Source organism: Canis lupus, chromosome 18, assembly GCF_011100685.1.
Source record: "Canis lupus familiaris isolate Mischka breed German Shepherd chromosome 18, alternate assembly UU_Cfam_GSD_1.0, whole genome shotgun sequence".
In the NCBI taxonomy this organism is placed as follows: domain Eukaryota; kingdom Metazoa; phylum Chordata; class Mammalia; order Carnivora; family Canidae; genus Canis; species Canis lupus.
In genome coordinates, this window is record NC_049239.1 from 55,802,589 (window position 1) to 55,822,566 (window position 19,978).

Here is a 19,978-nt window from a genome sequence, read left to right on the forward strand (position 1 = left end):
GAACTGAGTGTGGTGGTAAAGCCTGGTTCGACTCCTGTCCTCAAGGAGTTCCCAGCTGTAGCTCCCTGGCTTTGCTCTTGCCTTCTGTCTGCCTGGAATATGCTTTGCCCATCCTGAACATGCCTGCCTGTCCTTCAGATGTCCTTTCCTCTGGGAATTGTTCCTTGCTCTCCCTCCCCCGAATATTAATTATTCTGTCTCTTGGGGGTAATCTGATGATGAGGGGGCAACTCTTGACTCCCCTGGGCTCAATATCAATGAAGCAAATGTACCTGCTATTACTGATTCAGAAGCAGGCTCGGGAGGGACCCCTTCAGGGGATGGGCTGGGTCCTTAAAGGACTGTAGGTAGCCAGGGGCCCCTACCCCTGCCAGCCCTGCCCTTCCGCTCCTACTCTGGCTCCACTTTGTAGGTGTCCTCTGCTGATGGACTGCCCCAGCCTGGCCAGCAGCCCACAGAGTGGAGAAAGCAGTTTGCTAGAGTCTAGTGCCACTCCCGAATCCTCCTCCCCTGTCCTGTGTTCAGCACAATAAAGGGGCTCACTTACTGGCCTGCCTCTGGGGAAAGGGGAGTTCAGATGGAGTTATTCAGTGGACTTGGAGAGCATGTGGCTGTTATATAAATATTTATGTAAAGATGACAATTGCCTTCAAAAAGTCTTGTCTTGAGAGGTTGTATATTCTCCTCGTTGATCTGTTGGCATACTTGTATTTGAGGATCTCTGTTCAGATTGGTTTCCAGCCTGTTTCAGAAAGCCACACCTTTTGCCTTCCTGAAGACCTGCCCTCTCTCCTGAGCCTAGCTGGGTGCCTGGCCAGGTTGTCAGGTAGCATTTTGCAACAGTAGTAAGGTGTGAATGTGTGACTGCTCCCTACCTAGCGCCTGCTTAGTGGTTCTTCTGGCACCTCTAGATGTTGTCTTGCTTACTTCTCTAAGTCCTTACAACAGCCCACTGTGTTGGTAGTGTTAGCCCCATTTTACCCATGAGAAACGGTAAGAAAGGGGGAGTACTTTGCCCAAGGTCACAGAGCTAGTAAAAGGTCAAGCTGGGATTTAAACCCAGCAATAATTGGCTCTTAAGCCCTGACCTCTTTCTGCTTCCCATCATGGTGTCTTAACCGTTCAGCATTGGAGGGTGGGGAGGGATTCGCTACCCCAGCCCCAGAAATTCCTTAGAAAACTGAAGAAGGCTCCCTTCTGGCACTTACATGCCTGCTTTTCAAATTGAAGGGAAGCTCAGTTCAGTGGTGCTTTGGGCCAGGTAAGGAGCGCATAGTGGTTTGATTTGTTTTTATTAACTTCTGTGGGAAGTCAGGTGACTGAGCAGTCTGATACTTGGGTGCCCGGCTAGAATCATTCTAGAAAAAGAAAACTAGATCAGGTCAACAAATCTGTTCTCATTAAGCAGAAGGAATAAGAAGGTTTCTGAGGCAACCGCAGGTGTTTTTAACATGAAGGGTGGGATGGGGCCAGGTCTCTCTAACTCAGGCATGCTGAACTGTGCAGGTTGCTATGGTAACTGCTGCTTATGCTGCCCTAAGTGGATGTGGGAAGCTTACAAGAAGCCCAAAGCCTTTGTAATTCTCCTTGCAGTGTGATTTGGGGCTTGAAGTAGCTGGCGAGTCAGCATGGTCTAACGATGAGGAGGAGGGAAGTGATAGGAACCTCTGTTTTGTCTGCCAGGGGAAGCTGGGGAAACAGAGGCACCCTGCTCAGGCCCAGTTCCATCTTCTGAATCAGTAGTAGCAGTCACATTTGCTTCACTCAATATCGAACCCCAGGGGAGTGAGTCAAGAGCTGCCCCTCATCATCGGATTACCCCCAAGAGGCAGAATAATTAATATTTGTTCAGTGCTGAGGAGCTTGCAGAGCCCTCTCTAGGGCCCTTTGCTCATCTGAGGCACATGACCCCTAAGGTAGGATTACTGTCATGGTACCCATTTCCAGATATGGAAACTGAGGTTAAGAGACTTGATTGAGGTCATACAGCTGAAGGGATGTGGAGCCAAAGCGCAAACCCCAGGCATTGGTCCACATTCTGTGCTTTTCTTTGCATCCTGTCAGGGAAGAGCTGTCATTGACTGTTCAGACACATTGACTGTTCAGGCAAGGGGCGCCAGGCATCACAAGCCACCTCCCAGGCTGGCACACCTTATTCTGATCTCAGCTTAGAAAAGACTGTGTTTTGCTTTCTGTCTTTACTTTAAAAAAAAAAAGAGAGAGAGAGAGATATTTACTTATGATAGAGAGAGAGAGAGAGAGAGAGAGAGAGGCAGAGACACAGGAGGAGGGAGAAGCAGGACCCATGCCGGGAGCCCGACGTGGGACTTAATCCCGGGACTCCAGGATCACACCCTGAGCCAAAGGTAGGCGCTAAACCTCTGAGTCACCCAGGGATCCTCCTTTTTTTTTTTTAAGTTTATCCTTGCAAAGGATCTGATACTAGTTGAAGTTGTTTATTTTTGAGCTAAATAGTCCTGCCAAAGATCCACATTGAGCAGGCGCCATCCATATGTTGCCTTCTCCCTGAGTTTGAACCCTTCCCAGCATCCCCAGCATTCTCAGCTCCATCTACCCTACCCCAGGGAGTAGTCGGAAAGGGTACTGCCTCTGGCCTGAGCCCTCCAGTGGGTAGTAGAGTCGCCTTTGGGCCTGCTATCTTCATTCAGTTGAGTTCCCTTGCTCCAGGCACGTGAGATCAATTTAGTGAAGATATCAAGGGATGGAAAGAAGTTGAGAGTGAGATGCAGGGCCATTGGCCTGGGAACTTCTTTTCTCATCATAGTGTATGTGCTCTGGAGGCCCAGGGGCTGCACCCCCAAGCCTGCCTCCTTGGTTCTGCTCACTGCTGCTCCAGCTTTGTCAGCCCCTATACACAGTGCTCAGTGGTGGAAGGTGAGCTCCAGGATGCCTGGGAAATGTCTGTCACTTTGCCCTCCTCGCCCCCCTTATCTGTGGAATCTGTCCTCCAGGCAGGGCAGGACACTAGTCTCTCCTGAAGGAAGTGGTGTTGACAAAACCATACCCACCCAGTTGTTGTTGTTTTACAAGTTTTGAATTGGCTACTGAAATTTAAAAGTGGAGGGGTGTCACATGGATCTGGATTTCTAGCTTCTCTAGCAGGTCTGGACAAGCTGGGTGCCCTCCTTACGGCAGGAAGTACAGAGCTAGGCTGAGCCCCTGCTTTCCAGAGGGACACATCCCCACCCTGTGGGTTGGCCTTTGCCACAAGTGCCTGCCTGACCCCTGTAGGTGTCCGGCTTTATGACCTCTGCTGTAGCTGAAAGCTGCAGAGGAGACAAAAGAAAAAGTTTTAGTTTTTTCCCCCTTTGAGTTATTGGCTGGGAAACTGAGACTTTCTCTTCTTGCCAAAGGAAAACAGATTAGCACATGTGTCGCCTTTCCCACTTTGTTCCGTGTCTGATCACCTTTGAGTGGATGGCATCACCCCACGAAAGAGATGTGGCTCTCTGTACCTGTGAGTGCTGCGTAGCTGCCTGCCTGCCTCAGCAGCCTCCCGCTCCCTTTCTCCCAGCCATGCGGATCTGCAGCAGCTGTTGCCAGGGCCCTGCTGTGCCCTGCCCAGGGTCCTCTGACTCTTGTTCCTGCAGGAGGCACCCCCTTCAGGGAGGACTTGTGGGCTTCTCATGCCCCAGCTCTAGGGCTGCCCCCCTCCTCCCCGGCCCTCACTCTACCAGCCCCCACCTGTGTTACATCCCCTCGGGAGCCCACTCATACCTGCACTCTCTGGAAGTGGTGGTGAAATTTTTGTTTTTTAAAATGGAACTGAGTTGAGGGGAGTTAGCATCTGTTTTTATACATTCAGGTTTTGCCTGGCACATGGTAAGAACTCAGTATTTACTTACATCCCTCCACCCTCCTTTATCTTGCCTCCTTTGATTTGGGGGTCTGGTACAGTCCCTGACATGCAGTGATTGCTCCGTAAATGTTTATTCAGCAGAGGCCTGGAGAAGTGAAGGCAGGTGTGAACAAGGGGGAGAAGCCCTGTTCGTGTACCTCCAGGTCTTGTCTGACTCGTCGGCCAGCTGACCCACCTGTTCTCTCCCTGCCTTGGCCCATTATCCTGCACGCACTGTTATGAATGGTCAGTGTCTAGGCCAGGCGCTGGGAAGTCAGAGGTGAACAAGACAGTCTTCTTGCCTTCAAGCGGCTTGTGTCTTCTCTCCTGTCCCCTCCCACAAGCAGCAGTCTCCAGACACCACCTGAGAAGTTACCCAGCATCCTCCTGGACTCTGTGGAAGCAGAAGGGGGTTTTAGTCAGGGCCCAGGGTGCTGAGGGGCCTGGTGATTGCACTTGTCAGGCCCTCTGGGAAATGTCTCAGTAATGTCCCAGTTGTCTGCATGATGACATCCCTAGTGGTTGCGGCCACTTTGAGAAGTGCTGGTTTGGATTGTTCTGGCCTGTCAGGTGACTGGGAGGCAGAACACTGCTGGCAGTGGGTGCCCAGGCTTCAGGGACACCTGCTTTATGGGCCTTGGGCAGAATGTCCTGTGCCCCCCTCCTTTTCTGAATGATGAACCCAGAGAAGTGGGAGCTATCTTCAGCCTTACTGCGTGTCCCTGAGAATCAGAGGAGGTCTCTGTGACTTCTGAAAGAAAGGCATCAGTGACTTCCAGAGGTGGGTGATGCCACAGTGAATCCGGCAAGATGGCAGTTGCCAGCCCAGGCCAAACTGTTGTCAGAGGGCGAGGATGTGAGCCCCCTCCATCCTGGAGGCAGGAACCAAAGACAGGCCTGGGTGATCAGCATGCTTGCGTGGGATTGTAAGCTCTACATCTTGGACAACCTTATAACCAAACTCTGCTTCCTGTGATGGGTGGAGCAGGTGGGGCAAAGAGGCTGAGAGGTTAAAACCCCAAGGATGGAAGGGGACTTGGGCCTTTAGTGGTTTGACCCCAACAGCTTACAGGACCTTGGGCAATACCCTATTATTTGTTTTTGGGCTTCATTTCATCTCTAAAATAGGGGTAATTAAGCCTTGCATTCGCTTTAGTTACTGGAGCAAGTATATAAATGAATGGAGGAGTTTGCAAAGGGCTTTGGTCTCAGAGAAAGGAGCTCCGTGACTGGCAGGGGTTATTGACTTATTTCACAAGTAAGGAAAGTTGAGTTCCTCAAAGGAATGTGTAGTACATTTGAGTGTGGGCTCCCGAGCACATCTCCTTCTGGAAGAAGTGAGAATGTGTGCCTCTTACATGTGCCAGCCGTGCCCATGAGGCAGTGTGTGGAGGCCAGGGCACAGGGGAGATGGGGAGCCTGGTGGAAGGAGCAGTTGGCCAGGATCAGTCTCTTGGGCCAGGTGTCCCCTCTTTTGTCAGCACAGGCAAGATCCATGCCACTTGGCCTCAGTGTCTCCACCCGTGAAATGGGCATGGGTGAAGTGGCGGGATGTTGAGGTAGAGGCCAGAGAAGGTGATTAGAAGCGCTATGGCCACCCTCCAGCCGTGGCTGCTTCTGCTTGCCATGTGTGGGGGCCCACTTCCCGTCGTGTCCAGGGTGCTAGAACGCATAGGCCGCCCTTGAGAGTTCAACCTGAGGGGGTTGACCTGTAGAACGGAGGTGTTTCAGACCATAGATCTTGGGGCATTTAAAAAGTGTGTGACCTGTTCTGAAGTCTGCAGTGAAAGGGGATTGACACAGGAAAGAGGTCTTTGGCAACCACAGGGCTGTGATGTTTCTTTTCTGATTATGGGACGTTCATCTTTTCCGGTCAGGGAGTGGCAGAGAGAGTCCTCGCAGACAGGAGCCAGAACACTCTTCCATCCTCTTGATTTTCCGATTTCAGGAAGGTGTATACCAGGCCTCCTTCGGGCCTCTGAGTGAAGTGGGGATGCCCTTAGCACCTGGGAACATACCCCTGGGGATGAGATTCCCCAGCCAGGGACTTGTGCTAGGAGAGGAAGGTCTCAGAAGGAGAGCTGTGTGCTTCATTCATTGCCCGCTCTGGAGGAGAGGATTCTTCTGTCTAAAAGACAGTGATTATTCACACCACCAGTTGGATGTCATGGGGATTTACGTCTGGGATTTCAAGGCCATCAGAGCCAAGTACGGGGCTTTAGATTATAGAGGAAGACTGTCATTTGGGGCAGTGGGTGGAGGGGCTGCACACTTCGGTGCACCCCAGAATTATCTGGAGAGCACACATTTCTTGATTGGCCAGTACTCTTTAACAGGGCAGTCTCCTTTCTTGCTAAATGTCTATAGTCACTGACTGCCAGGCTTTGATGACAAGTTAAGTGGTGGGTCCTGTTGCTATCCTTGTCCCTCATGAAAGCAGCGGCAGCTCCATGCTGGTTGTAGCAACGTCAGGCCCCTCTTTGTGTGACCTGGGGAGGGGACAGACATCCATCGAATGCCCACGCTCACTCCTAGTTCAGGGATGGACTCACAGGCTACATCCACAGAGGCATTGATGATAGGCTTTTGTCCGCCCCAGAGAGAAAACAGTTCAGAATGGTATAAAATACTTGAATGTTTTACCAAGATTTTGTTTGGGTGACTTTCTTCTAACCAAAATACTTCCCTTTTTGGGGAGGAGAAAAAGTGGCTGGCGAAGGTGAGCCCGTCGAAGAAGGCAGTCTTCTTGGCTGCAGGGTTGGTTCCTCAGTCAGGCCAGCTCCCAGTATTCCCAGTGCCTTCTGGGCCTTGAGCCCAGTGCAGACCCTCCCCTTTGGACTGACCCTGACTCGGCCTCTTACAGCGTGGGTCTCCTAGTCTCTAGACACCTTACAGCCGAGCAGGCGAGCTCTTTGTGTGAATCCCTCCATGGAGTCGGCTCAAGCTTGGGCTGTCTTCACAAGAGCTGTAGCCTCCATGTTCCGCTGATGGGTTCAGACACTGTGGTGGGCTGCCGTCTCGGCCCTGCCTCACCTGACCCCCAGCTGTGGAGCTGCAAACCTGGAGCTTTGGTCCTGGAGTGGCAGACCCCTGTCTCATGCTTGGTCCCACCCCACCTTCATGAGGCAAGACAGAGGCACCTGAGAGAAGTGCGTTTGGGGTCCTGGCAGAGGTCGCTCAGTAGAAACAACACAGGGGATTGAGCTCCATATTCGCATCCTGCCCCGTATGGACTGGATGACAACTCCTTTTCCTCTCCAGGGTCTTTGCTTTTCCTCTGTTGGGAGGCTGCACCCACCTGAGTTCCCTCAGAGTGCCAGATAAAGGGGAAACCAGGCCAGACTAGTTTGACCCTGGGTAGCTTGGTCAAAATGCAAATTTCGTTAAGAATAAAATTAAGAGTCCTAGAGAGTTCTGGGTCTGGAGGAGGCCTCAGGACTTAGGTGATTTTGAGGTGCAGGCTGCAAAGCCCCCACTGGGGAGAGCACTGCCACCACCCAGCTGTGTGACCTTGGGCCAGTGGCTTCCCCTCTACGAGCCGCCTTGGCGAGGTCAGGTGCCGGCAGTACTCGCTGCATAAGCTGGTCATGACCGTCCTTGTATTGGCAAGTACTTATGTGGTGCTCTTGCTCGTCTAGTTCCGGGCAGGGTCATCCTAACAGATGGAAGTACTGGGCCACAGAGAGAAGAAACAGCAGGGCGGGGAGGGATTCAAACGCAGGCAGCCTGGCTACAGAGTCCATTCTCTTAACCGTGAGGCCAATGGTTCTCAAACTGTGTTCCCTGGACCCCTGGATGGGGGGGGTCTTCGTGACCCTTTCAGGCTGCCTGTGAGGTAAGAATGATTCTCATGATCTAAGACATTGCTTCCTTTTTACTGCATTTTTTGCAAGAGTATAAAGTGGGGTTCTCGGAGGGTCCACAGCAACGATCACATCGTCCTGGTGGCTAATGGCATGGTACTTGTGTGCTCTCGTATTTTAAAAATGTCTCCACCTGGTAACCGTGAGCATGTTTTCCGTCTTGACACCCTTCTCTTCTTAAGGTTATATAAAAATAATCATGTTGTATAAGCAGAGTGTTCTATAAATGACTTTTCACCCAGAAAAATTCCCTTAAGATCTGTTCATGTTGTCGACATCCATTTGTTCCTTCTCACTGGAGAGCCACACTTACTAGTGAAGCTATACAGCACAGACTGTCCGGCTTTTTACTCTTGGGAGATCATTTAGGTTGTTTCTACTTCCTGGCTATTCCAATAAAAGCTACTATGAACATTCAAAAATAAATTTTTTTTCTCACTTTGAATATCTATATATGCAAGATCCACAGAAGGGAAACCTCTTTGGGTTTCTCGCTAACATTAGGGGTGAAAGGTATCCGGAGACCAAAATGTGCGTTGTGATCTGCCACCCGAGGCCATGCTGCCTCGTGTGGTACTTACCAAGCACGGAGTGGGATACCCGCTGAGGGAAGTGGCTGAGGGAGAGTTGCCCTGCCCGGAGCTCTCCCAGTAGGTGCCTGGCAAGCCCCATGTGTCCGGGGGAGCACACCTGCCTAGGCCTCCCCAGACACCCTGCTGACCTCGCCGGGGTGTGTGGTCAGCAGCTACCTGTGCTGGAGCTTCCATTGGCCCGGCACCCTCAGGGCTCAGCCCCAACCAAGGGACCCTGGCAAACACCCTGTTGTGTGCTGGAGCGGGGCCTGGCACTGCCGGTGTGAAGGCCCAGGGAGTTCTCAGTGGGATCTGGGCCACACACTGGAGGCCTCAGTAATTAGTCATTTCTGTGGTGTTGGAGTCTTCGCCAACATTTGTTCTAAGCTGGCACCATGTCCACCTTACCTCATTGAATGTTACACCAACCCATTTTGCTGATGGAGAACCTGAGGCGCAAGGAGGATCAGGGTTGTCTGAGGTCCCTCTGCTGGGAAGCGACGGGGCTGGGACTCAGACTAGGTCTGTCTTTAGAACGTTGGCTCTGGGATGCCTGGGATGGCTTAGTGGTTGAGCGTCTGCCTGCCTTAGGCTCAGGGCATGATCTTGGGATCTGGGATTGAGTCCCACATCGGGCTCTCGGCGGGGAGCCTGCTTCTCCTGCCTGTGTCTCTGTCTCTCTCTGTGTCTCTCATGAAAAAATAAATAAATCTTAAAAAAAAAAAAAAACAAAAATGTTGGCTCCGCTCATCTGTTCGCCAGCCGGTCCTGTTCCTGGCAGAGGGTTGGGTTGGGTTGCAGGATGGTAGCAGCGTGTAGCTGGTAGCAGCCAAATTCCACTCTGTCCTGGGGCCTGTGCAGCCTGCTGTCCTCCTGCTTTGGCTTTTAGGCCAAGGGTTTTGGAAGCAGCCAAGTAAGATGGGGACAGAAGGGGGTTTTGAATTTTTACTCTGCCGGTTACTGACCTCTCTGATTCCCCACCTGTAGAGGGATAGTTGCCCTCCCTGCCCCTGCCTCCTCCCCGTCCCCCCGCAGGATCAGGAGAGACCACGCATGCTGCAGTGACCAGTGGCCTCCACTGTCACACCACTACCCAGGAGCTGTTGTCTTTCTAGAACCTGGCCTTGGACCAGCTGTATCAGCATCTCTAGGAGAGATTCTGGATTTCTGGACCCTACCCTGGCCTGCTGACAGGACTCTACAGTGTAGGCTGGGACACCTGCATTTTTTTTTTATAAATTTATTTTTTATTGGTGTTCAATTTGCCAACATATAGAATAACACCCAGTGCTCATCCCATCAAGTGCCCCCCTCAGTGCCCATCACCCAGTCACCCCCACCCCCCGCCCTCCTCCCCTTCCACCACCCCTAGTTCATTTCCCAGAGTTCGGAGTCTCTCACATTCTGTCTCCCTTTCAGATATTTCCCACTCATTTTTTCTCCTTTCCCCTTTATTCCCTTTCACTATTTTTTTCATATTCCCCAAATGAATGAGAACACACACTGTTTGTCCTTCTCCAATTGGCTTACTTCACTCAGCATAATACCCTCCAGGTCCCTCCATGTAGAAGCAAGTGGTGGGTATTTGTCGTTTCTAATGGCTGAGGAATATTCCATTGTATACAAAGACCACAGCTTCTTGATCCATTCATCTTTCCAGTGGACACCGAGGCTCCTTCCACAGTCTGGCTATTGTGGACATTGCTGCTAGAAACATCAGGGTGCAGGTGTTCTGGAGTCTCACTGCATCTGTATCTTTGGGGTAAATCCCCAGCAGTGCAATTGCTGGGTCGGAGGGCAGGTCTATTTTTAACCCTTTGAGGAACCTCCACACAGTTTTCCAGAGTGGCTGCACCAGTTCACATTCCCACCAACAGTGCAGGAGGGTTCCCCTTTCTCCACATCCTCTCCAACATTTGTGGTTTCCTGCCTTGTTAATTTTCCCCATTCTCACTGTGGGACACCTGCATTTATAGAGGACTTCCCCTTGGGTTCCATTGTGAACCGAAGCTTGGCATTCCTTGCCTTAGAGGCTGGGGACCACATTCAACCCTCAGGAGATCAGGAAACGGTGTTCATGACTCTCTTGGGTTAGCTTTTCCTCAGTAGGGTGACCCTATAATTTGTTGAAACTAGGGCACGCTTGAGCCCCAGAAATGGGTACCATTAACAACTGTACCAGCACGTGAGGAGTAAACCTGCACTTTCCTGGCAAATGAGAGGCTGTCACTGCTTCTTAGTTTCTCCTTTCATCTTTCCAATGACTTAGGGGAGACCATTCCCTTCTGTCACAGACAAGGAAGCTAGGACCTGGAGGTCACTTCTGGCCACACAGGTGTAGCATTGTAGCACCTTGATTCCAGAGCACCTCCTCAGACCACCGGCCAGTGCGGGCTCACGCAGGCTGAGCACTGGCACCCAGGAGGAAGGCAGCCTCCAGGTCTCCGCCTCTTTGGAATCTAGAACCTTCTGAAAACAAACATCATTTTTGTAGTGAGAAAAACCAACATCAAGGCTGTAGGATGCACATCAGGAGTAACTGGGGGGCTCAGTTGGTTAAGCGTCTGCCTTTGGCTCAGGTCATAATCCTGGGGTCCTTGGGATTGAGCCCTGAGTCAGGCTTCCTGCTCAGTGAGGAGCCTGCTTCTCCCTCTCACCCCTGCTTATTCTCTCCCTCTCTCTCTCTCTCTCAAATAAATAAATAAAATCTTAAAAAAAGAAAGAAAGAAAGAAAGAAAGAAAAGGAAAGAAAGGAAGAAAGAAAAATAAAAGAGCTAACAGGATCCTGTCCGTAGAAAGGAAGAGTGGTCTGGTTGTGTCTACTTCCTTCTCTTGGTCGCCAGGGCTCACTGCCAGGGCTTGGCTGTCCCCCCTCTGTTACACAGACAGTCGCTGTCCCCCTTGGCAGAGTGACAGGGAGGGCCACTAACACCAGGGCCTATGTCAAAGAAGCTGTTCTATTTGGGTCCTTTGGTTTTCTTTGCTCTCTGAGTGTGTCAGGGGCCAATTTGATGATTTTTTTGTTGTTCTCCAAGGAGAACCTGCATATCACAGTCCGTTTCTGTGGCACGCGGAGAGGACTGCCGTCGCAGAGCGTACTTGGGGCACCCCGAGGTGGTCAATGCACTAGTATAACAAGCAGCAATGCCCTTGAGCCTGTGATGTTGAAGCTGCAGAGCTGCTGTGTGTGAAGGTTCGGGTGTATTTCTGGTTTAGACAGAAATAGACACTTATCAGAGGGCATGCTGGCATCAGGGCTTACAGGCGCCTTGGGCCAAACTTAGTTTCTGTCCACAGTTGCCTGGCTTCTCCTCCTGTCTTTTCCTGTGCGCTCCTTGGGCAGCTTTATCTAGCACTGCCAGGAGTCGTGGTTTTGTCGCTGGCTGCCAAGGGCTTTCCTGCCACTCGTGGTTTGGTGGGAGGAATGGCTCCCCAGTCTCCCTGGGGACAGTGCATGGCAGGGTGGACGGACTGTGCTTGGCAGGTGACCCTTGCCTTCCTGCAGAGTGGAAGCATCATGGGGAAACTGCAGTTTGTCTTTCCCTTTGTTTTGTGTTCACAGGGAAGATGGAGACCCTGAAAGACAAGACCTTGGAGGAGCTGGAGGAGATGCAAAATGACCCAGAGGCCATTGACCGGCTGGCCCAGGAGGCCCCCGAGGTAGAGCAAGGCCATCCCAGGTCCCAAGGAAGGCCAGCAGGTGGAACTGAGGCCATACTTTGGGATACTGGCTTGGTGGGAGTTGGGGCCACAACTCTTCTCCCTCTTCTCTGGCCTTCACCCTGGTTGGGACCAAGCCAGAGGAGCCCCTGATATCTGAGTCCAGTTCCTGGGGGGCAGTGCTGGGACATCCAGGGCCCCCATGTGAGTCCCCACATTGTGGTTCCAGCCTGGATCCGGAGGTGGTTTCTAAAAGGACTGGTACCATCTTGTGGCTGCCTCTCCCCAGGGGCCTTGTCTAGCTAGCCCTGCATCTCTGGGAGGAGCCATTCTTGGGCTGGGGCCTGGGCTCATCACCTGTTTGATCCCATTTCCTGTAATGACTGGTACCTAACCATCTCAGCTCATCACAGTCCCTGTGGGAATAAAACAACCATAACTTAGAAAGCTTTACCCCTTACAAAGGCATTTCCTACCTTCCCATCTTCTGGAACCTGTGAGTCCCCTGCAAGGTCAGGCGACTGCATGTGGCCCAGAGCTGGGTATTCCCGCAGTCCTGCCTTGCATGGCTGCAGCCTGGCCACTGCTCTGGAAGCTACCCCTGCTAAAGCTACCTCCCTAATGCTGGGGAGAGACACAAGTACAAGCAATGCCAAGTTCATTTGATGAGTATTTGGAATATATTTTTATTTTTGCTGATGAACAGGCATGGTGTGTCTCTGCTGGGGATTCACGATATATGCTCAGCAACAGGGAAGCCCCCCCTTGCAGCTTCTCCCTGCTTTTTGTAAGGGGGCCGGTTCCCTTGCCCCTTCTTTGCTTGTATTCTAGCTGCCCCTACCTGCCCCTCTACCCAAATGAGCAATCTTTGCTTGGTGGTGGTGAGGGAGATGGGGTAGGGGCAGTGTGTGAGGACGAGTAGGGGGACTCAGTGTGGCACATCCTGCTGCCTTGAGCCTCACTTGGTGAGGACCAGAAGCAAAGCCTATGTTGGTTAAGCCCCAAACCCACCTCCGTGGTCAGCTAGGCCATGACTTGGCCAGGGTCTGGCTCAGTTGACACAGTGCCAGACACTGTGCAGGTCTCCTCTCCTTCCTCCTCTGTCATGGATTTAGCACCGAGTATTTCTTGACTTTGTCGTGAGCACAGTGCTCTAGGAATTCCAAGGCCTGCTCTCAAGTGCGTGAAACTTGGCAGAGATGAGCTTTCATCTAAGTGTAATTAATTGACTTTCAAGCTGAGCAAGCTGGTAGACTCTCTGCTGAAGGGCAGGATTGTGGAAAATATAAGCATAGACAGCCTCTGGGGTTGAAGGCAACTCGAATTTTGTGGTGTGTGGCCAGCCTGACCAATTGATTTGAGTTCTCTGAGGGGAAAAATACTTTTGAGATTAAGGGGAAGCGAAGTAGGGCAAACTACTTAGATTTGCAAAACCCCTTGGCCTAGGTTTCCACCATGGTCTGTAAAACTAATTTGATACATCCTCGTCGCCGTGTGGTTGTGCAGAGAGACAGGAGCTGGTTCAGTTTGGGATGTGGAAGTTGCTTGGAGGAAAAAGAACTAGCTAGTAGGGGGCCTCTCTCCACAGAGGGCAGTGAATGGGGGGTCGAGGCAGGCTGGTGAGCTCTTTTGGGCAGGGTGTGAGGACTGTCTTATTGACCTCTTCTAAACGACTGGAGGAGGGCTTCATAGATTTGGGGGAGGCCGTGGGAGAACAGGCAGAAATGTGTAGGACAGGGGTGCCTGGGTGGCTCAGTCGGTGAAGCATCTGCCTTTGGCTCAGGTCATGATCTCAGGGTCCTGGGATCAGGCCCCTCTCCCCCCTGTTCATGTTCTCTCTTGCAAATAAAATTTTAAAATCTTTAAACAAAAAGAAAAGTGTAGGACAAGGTGTAGGGCAGAATGACACAGCTTAGATTCATTGGTTAAGACCCAGGGAGAAGGCAGTAGACACACATGAGGGCCAGTGGGGCCCCCTGAGGAGCAGCTGAATGGAGAGCTTCAGGCCTCCCACTGTGGAGCTGCCCAGTGGCTCAAAAGGGTGTTTGTGGCAGCAAACCAGACAGTCCAGATGTGGGGGCAGCTTGCTGTTGTGGAGAGACTGGAAAGACCATAGCCTGGCCCCATGATCCCTGGGCCCCAGCAGTTGCAGTGTGGAGGGGAGGTAGGTAGGGCATCGCCCTCTCCTGTCTGGAGTATGAAGAGTCGGCTTCAGGCCTGCCCAGAGCTCAGAGCTCAAGACCCCAGGCTGGGGATCAGCAGGAGGGTTGGCTTCCCTGGAGCCCCGTCTTCCGGGATAGCCCTGGCCTCGTAGGGGATGAGCCAGGCCGTTCCTCGAAGTGCTGACCATGGTGGCTCCCACGTGGGAGCTGCTCTCTCTGATCTGTGCCCTGAGCCCTCCCCTGGGTGCCGAGTGCTTTCTTCTCATGCCACACAGTGCCTTTGCTGTATTGTCACTGTCTCGGGGGTGCGAGGTCTGACTGTCTACCCCCCTTGGTAAAGAGGACTCCCTGGCACAGGGATGGAGCTTCAGGTCGTGGCAGGTCTGGGAAGGGTTCCTGTGGTGGTTGCCTCACTGGTGATGGCAACAAGGGACCTGGCTGAGGGGAAAGCGCCACTTGGCTTGGGGAAGTGCTTTCCAGGGGGCACATCCAGGGGCAAAGTTGGCAGGAGGGCCTCAGGTGGCTTGTGTCGGTGGGGGTCTTCTGCTGGCCATGAGACTCCCCTCTAGTTCTTGGGGTCGGGGTTGCTCTGTTAGCTCATCTGCACAGTTTGTCCGCAGACCTACGTATGGCCTAGGAAGCAAGGACAGGCGTCTCCTGAATCAGTGTCGTGGTCTGGCCCTGCCTACCTCACCCCTCAGAGCGACTGTTCTGAGGCCTCATGCACGTCCAGCCTGTGGTCTGGCTTGGGCCACCTTAGTGTACCTCAGAGTAGGCCTCTCGCCTCAGAGTCTTGGGAATAAGTAGTCTGGGATTTTGGTCCCTTCCCTCCTAGAAAGCTGACTGCGTCCTATTAATTGGCCCACCTGCTTGCTGGAGCCCGCCTGCTCCTCACGGGGCCTCGGGCATGCCGGCCTTCAGTGTGTTACCCGCGTGAATTCTCCGCAGGGGTTAGCAATTCCCTGGGGTGCCTGGGTCAGAGTGTTTGGCCCAGGGTCCATCTGACCCTAGTTGGGGGGTATTACCCCCTTCCCACACTGTGAGCCCTGAGTCCCAGAAGCCTCTGGTGCAGCCTGCTGCAAGCTGAGTGGTGGTGGTGGTGGTGACAGGTCTTTTTTTTTTAATTTTTTTTAGTGGTGACAGGTCTTAACGGTCAGCATCCTGTTCTTTCAGGTCCAGGACCTACAGCTGGAACGGGAGATGGCACTGGCCACCAACCGGAGCCTGGCGGAGCGGAATCTGGAGTTCCAGGGTCCCCTGGAGATCAGCCGCTCAAACCTCTCAGACAAGTACCAGGAGCTCCGCAAGCTCGTGGAGCGGTGCCAGGAGCAGAAGGCCAAGCTGGGTAGGGGTGGTCTGGGGGTAGGCTCTGGGGGCTCCTATGGTAACTCAGAGTCCCCGTTCAAGGTTGGACCGGGGAGAGCTCCTGGAATAGTGCAGGAGAACAGGTTCCCTTTCCCTTCCCCGGGGCCGGAAAGGGCCCACAGTGAGGGTGACCATGTGCCTGGCCCTGTGCTAAGTGCTCACCACAGCCTGGAAAAGCAGGTAACGGTGTTGTTTCAGAGATGAGGAAAGTGAGGCTCCGAGAGCATCAGGAACATGGCCAGGCTTCTGTTGGCTAAATTTGGGATTTGAACCCAGAGAGTCTGCACCCTGGGCTGTTGCCAACAACACTGCCAGCTCAGCTTCTACGCTTTACAGAGCTGGTCGGGGCTCTCTGCGTCCCGGGACCTGCCATCTGTAAAGTGGGGGTTTGGGGGGCACTGTCCTGGTCTCTAAAGTGAAGAAGCCTGGTGCTTGGACAGCAGACCCCAGGGATCTGCAGTAGACCCTGCTGGGCCCCAGGCCACACGGAACTGGGCCTCAGCGCGTGCAGAGGACATTCTGAGGGGCTTTGCCGAGAGCTCAGCCTCTTACACCAGATCTGAAAGGCACGTTTAGAATGTCGATCTTTCCACCCTCCCTCCCAGAGAAATTTTCTTCTGCACTGCAGCCAGAGACCTTGTTAGACCTTCTGCAGATCGAAGGCATGAAGATTGAAGAGGAGTCTGAGGTAAAATGGCCATTGTCACCCCCTCTTCCGTGGGTAGTGTCAAGCTCTGGAGCAGGAGCCCTTGGGGATGAGCACGGGTGCCTGCAGAGTTGGGACGGGGGCTTTAGTAGACTGCAGGGATTGACACAGTCAATCCTGGTGGCGACCCTGTTGGATGCAGGTCACAGGAACCCTGTCTCCCTGGCTGGAGCAGAAGTGGGCAGCTGGTATGGCTTGGTCAGAGGACTGCTGGCAGACCTGGGTGGAAGGGTGGCACAGTGGGGGCCCTGAGGACCGATGTCAGGCCCCCAGCCCCTCCCAGGCCACCTGGGCTCTCTGTTCCATTTCCCTCTGGCCGTCTCGTCAGTCCATGGCCAGATGAGCTCCCTCCAGTTCTCCGTGCTCTGGGTGGAAGAAGCTGCCAGACCCTCCCAGCCCGGGGCACTTATGCTGGCGGCCGAGTAGCTAGTGTTCATCCATTTATTCATCACATACATGCAGGAGCCACTGTGAGCCTGGCATGATGCCAGGGGTAGGGGACCTCAGTGGCCACCACAGTCCCTACCCTCCGGGAGCTGCCATCCCCATGAGGAGCACAGAACAGTGTAGGTGGAATATGGCAGCGGTGATAGGGCCTTAAGGAGAAAGTCCCAGGCAGGGGCCAGAGAAGACAGGGAGTGGCTGCAGCTGGCTGAGGTGGGAGGCCCACACCCCAGGGGACATGGGTGGCCTTGATCCCGGGCGGGCCCCTGTTGTCACCAGACCTTACATCTTCTAGGCCATGGCTGAGAAGTTCCTGGAGGGAGAGGTGCCCTTGGAGACGTTTCTGGAAAACTTTTCCTCCATGAGGATGCTGTCCCATCTGCGGAGGGTGCGTGTGGAGAAGCTCCAGGATGTGATGAGGAGGCCCAGAGCTTCCCAGGAGCCAGCTGGTGATGCGCCTTCTCCACGCCCACCACCCCCACCTTGCCCGGCTCCCCCGGTGACACCCCCAGTGGCCGAAGAGCCACCCCCACCACCATCAGTAGTGCCTCCCTACCCTTTGCCCTACAGCCTGTCTCCTGGCCTACCTGTGGGCCCTACAGCCCAGGGTGCGCTCCCACCGGCCCCCTTCCCTGTGGTGTCCCAGCCTTCCTATTCCTACAGTGGGCCCTTGGGCCCTCCTTACCCATCAGCCCACCCGGGAGCCCGGGGTGCTGCAGGCTATTCCTGGTCCCCACAGAGGAGCACACCACCCCGGCCAGGCTATCCCATGGCCCCCACTGCTGCCTCTGGCCCCGGGTACCCCTTGGCAGGGACCCGGGCCCCCAGTCCAGGATATCCTCAACAGGCCCCCTACCTCTTGACAGGAGGAAAACCTCCCTACCCAACACAGCCTCAGCTCCTGAACTTCCCAGGCCAGCCCCAGGCCTCAGGGCCCCCTCAGCCCCCTTACCCCCCAGGGCCCACCCCTCCCTATGGCTTTCCACCACCTCAGGGTCCGACCTGGCCGGGGTACTAAACACAGTCCTGGCCCTCAGCCCTCCTCTACTTCCACCTGTACCACAACCTTTGGCCTGCCTCCCACTGAGATTCGAGGTTAAATTGGAAGCAGACTGGGGCACTCCTTGTGGACTTGTGTCAGGACACAGGGGCCTTGGGGGGACCTGGTTGGGAGTGTGTGGGCCTGGAAAGGCAACCAGGCAATGTGCTGGCCAGTCACAGACTTAGCGGCCCCTGCGGGGAAGGAAACACTTCTTTTCAGCCACTGGCTTCAGCTTTTCTGGTGCTCTCCAGGTGGGGGGTTCAGAACCTCTTTGTGGGTGTCCGTGTCAGAGACCAGCTACACGTGTTTGTAGGCGTCTACTTGTGCCTGCACTCACAGACACTGGAACCAGATGCAGTTATCTCAGTGACGAGGGGGCTGGTGTCCTGGCCCCTGCTCACCCCCTCCTTCCCTCCTGGGACTTAGGACGTTCAGTCTGATGCTCAGGGCCATGGATGCAACTCTGTGTCTGTCTGGTCCTTTCAAGGTTGGCCTGCCCCACGCACATGGCTGGAGTTGGATCAGGGCGAGGGAACAGTTAGGAAAAACACTTAGTAATTTTTTTTTTTACACTTAGTAATTTTTAAGTCCCGTAAAGCCATAACTGAACTCTGATAGGCCAGTGTCAGATAAGTGTGTCCTCTGTTGCTGGTTTGAACGATGGCAGTGGAGCCAGAGCAGCGAGAAAGCTGGGGATTGTGAAGGTGGACCCAAGACCTTCCTGGCACTGGTTGGAGAATGTGGGGGTCGCCTTGCCTGGGGAGGAGGGAGCAGCTCTGGCCCAGGAGGTCGTGGTCACCCTGGACTCACTTAGGAATGGAAGGCCAGTCACCTTCCCAGCCACCCTCTCTTCTCTGGGGCCCATTGACTTGTGGGGTCCCCTCCCTCCCCATCCATCCACTCCTTTAGTGCCTTGAATCTCATCGCAGCCGCACCCCCGCCCACTTCATCTCCTCCCTCTGGCTCCCTAGTCTTATTGCCCCAACCCCAGCACCCCTCCTCAGACAGACAGCAGGGGGTGCCCAGACAGGGACCTCCCACACGGTGCTTTCTCAGACACCATTGCTCTGTTGGACGGAGTCCATTTCTTTGCTTCTCTCGCGTCTTTGGAATGTAAAGGGCAGAAATTGTGACTCCGTGCCACATGTAGCCCCAGCACACTGGGGCTTTTAAGCGTGTTCAGTAATAAAAGACAATAGACCAAAGGGATGTGATGAATGAAGCATTAACTTGGTTGTTCCAGATGGGAACCAATCTCCAGGGCAGATTCTGGAGCTGCTATCAGCTATATGAAGTCATATGTGCCTTGAAATGTCCACTACTTGAGTTCCTAGCATCTAGTGGGCCTGGGGTGCTGGGGGCCCCCGAGGAAACTCGACCTTCTGGTGCCTGCCCCCTGGCCCTGGCCTGCATGCCATCAGTGGGTACTCGCCATGAGATGCTCCATTTACACGTACGCTGTCGGTTCCTTGCCAATTGTGCTTGCTTCTTGTAAGTTATTTATAAAGAGAAATCACTAATGGACTCTACTGGTTTGGGAGCTTCTGGAACTGTGTGACAGATTGCTGGTATGTTTGTATAATTAGTTGCCATAATAAACTTCAGTGAGTTACAGATCGTGCTGTGGCTCCAGGGGGTTTGAGAAGTAAAGATGTGGCTGCTGGAGGGGAGGGTTGGGGGGCTGGGTTGGGTTGTGGGGGGTGGAAACCGTCAGGATCATGCTCTGCTGAAAGGCCTCTTTGATCAGGTCCACAAAGCCTCATCTATCTGGGTATCCTCTCGGGCTCCTGCCCTCCCCTGCTCCTTTGGCCCTGGCTTGGCTCTTACGACCTTTCCCTTTCTTCTCCTGCACTTGGGTTTTCCAAAATCTTAGGTGTTTTCACGCAGGGACCTGCATTTTCGCCTCTTCTTGGGCCGAGCTTGGGCCATGCAAGTCCGCCGGCCCCCACGAGGCGGCGTGCGGGGCCCAGCCTAGCGAGGGTGGCACCGCATCTGCGCCACCTGCTGTCTGCCTGTATGAAACGCCAGGATGCCACCAGGTCAGGGCCAGCTCTTCCCATACAGTTTATAAACGGAAAGAGAGGGGGCAGCGGGCCACTGGCTGTGAGCCCAGTGGTCTTCGCACCACCCAGCCTACTCCCTCTCTAACCCACCCTGAGCTCAGCTGATTCTATCATGAGGCTTGGGAGGGAGTCTTCTGCTCTCACCAGTAAGGGCAGCTTTGGGGGCAGTCAGGAGGCCAGGCTTCTGATGGACTCTCAAGTCAGCCCATCTGCTTTTCCTGCCCAGCAAAGTGACATGGACA

At 53.7% G+C, this 19,978-nt stretch overlaps 1 protein-coding gene across 3 annotated transcripts in view; it reads left to right on the forward strand.

The window, feature by feature from the left end:
* Positions 1-19,290, forward strand: part of VPS37C (VPS37C subunit of ESCRT-I) — a 28,768-nt gene extending 9,478 nt beyond the window's left edge. Inside the window, exons 2-6 of one of the 3 annotated variants that reach the window (XM_038564422.1) lie at positions 11,330-11,487; positions 11,857-11,954; positions 15,290-15,461; positions 16,087-16,169; positions 16,927-19,290. In XM_038564422.1, the coding sequence (XP_038420350.1) occupies positions 11,862-11,954; positions 15,290-15,461; positions 16,087-16,169; positions 16,927-17,649 (1,071 nt within the window). In that variant the 5' untranslated portion in view covers positions 11,330-11,487; positions 11,857-11,861 and the 3' untranslated portion in view covers positions 17,650-19,290. Of the gene's footprint in view, positions 1-11,329; positions 11,488-11,856; positions 11,995-15,289; positions 15,462-16,086; positions 16,170-16,926 lie in introns of those variants that run through there. The other 2 variants (XM_038564421.1, XM_038564423.1) reach the window with 2 other exon arrangements.
* The last annotated feature ends 688 nt before the right edge of the window (positions 19,291-19,978 follow it).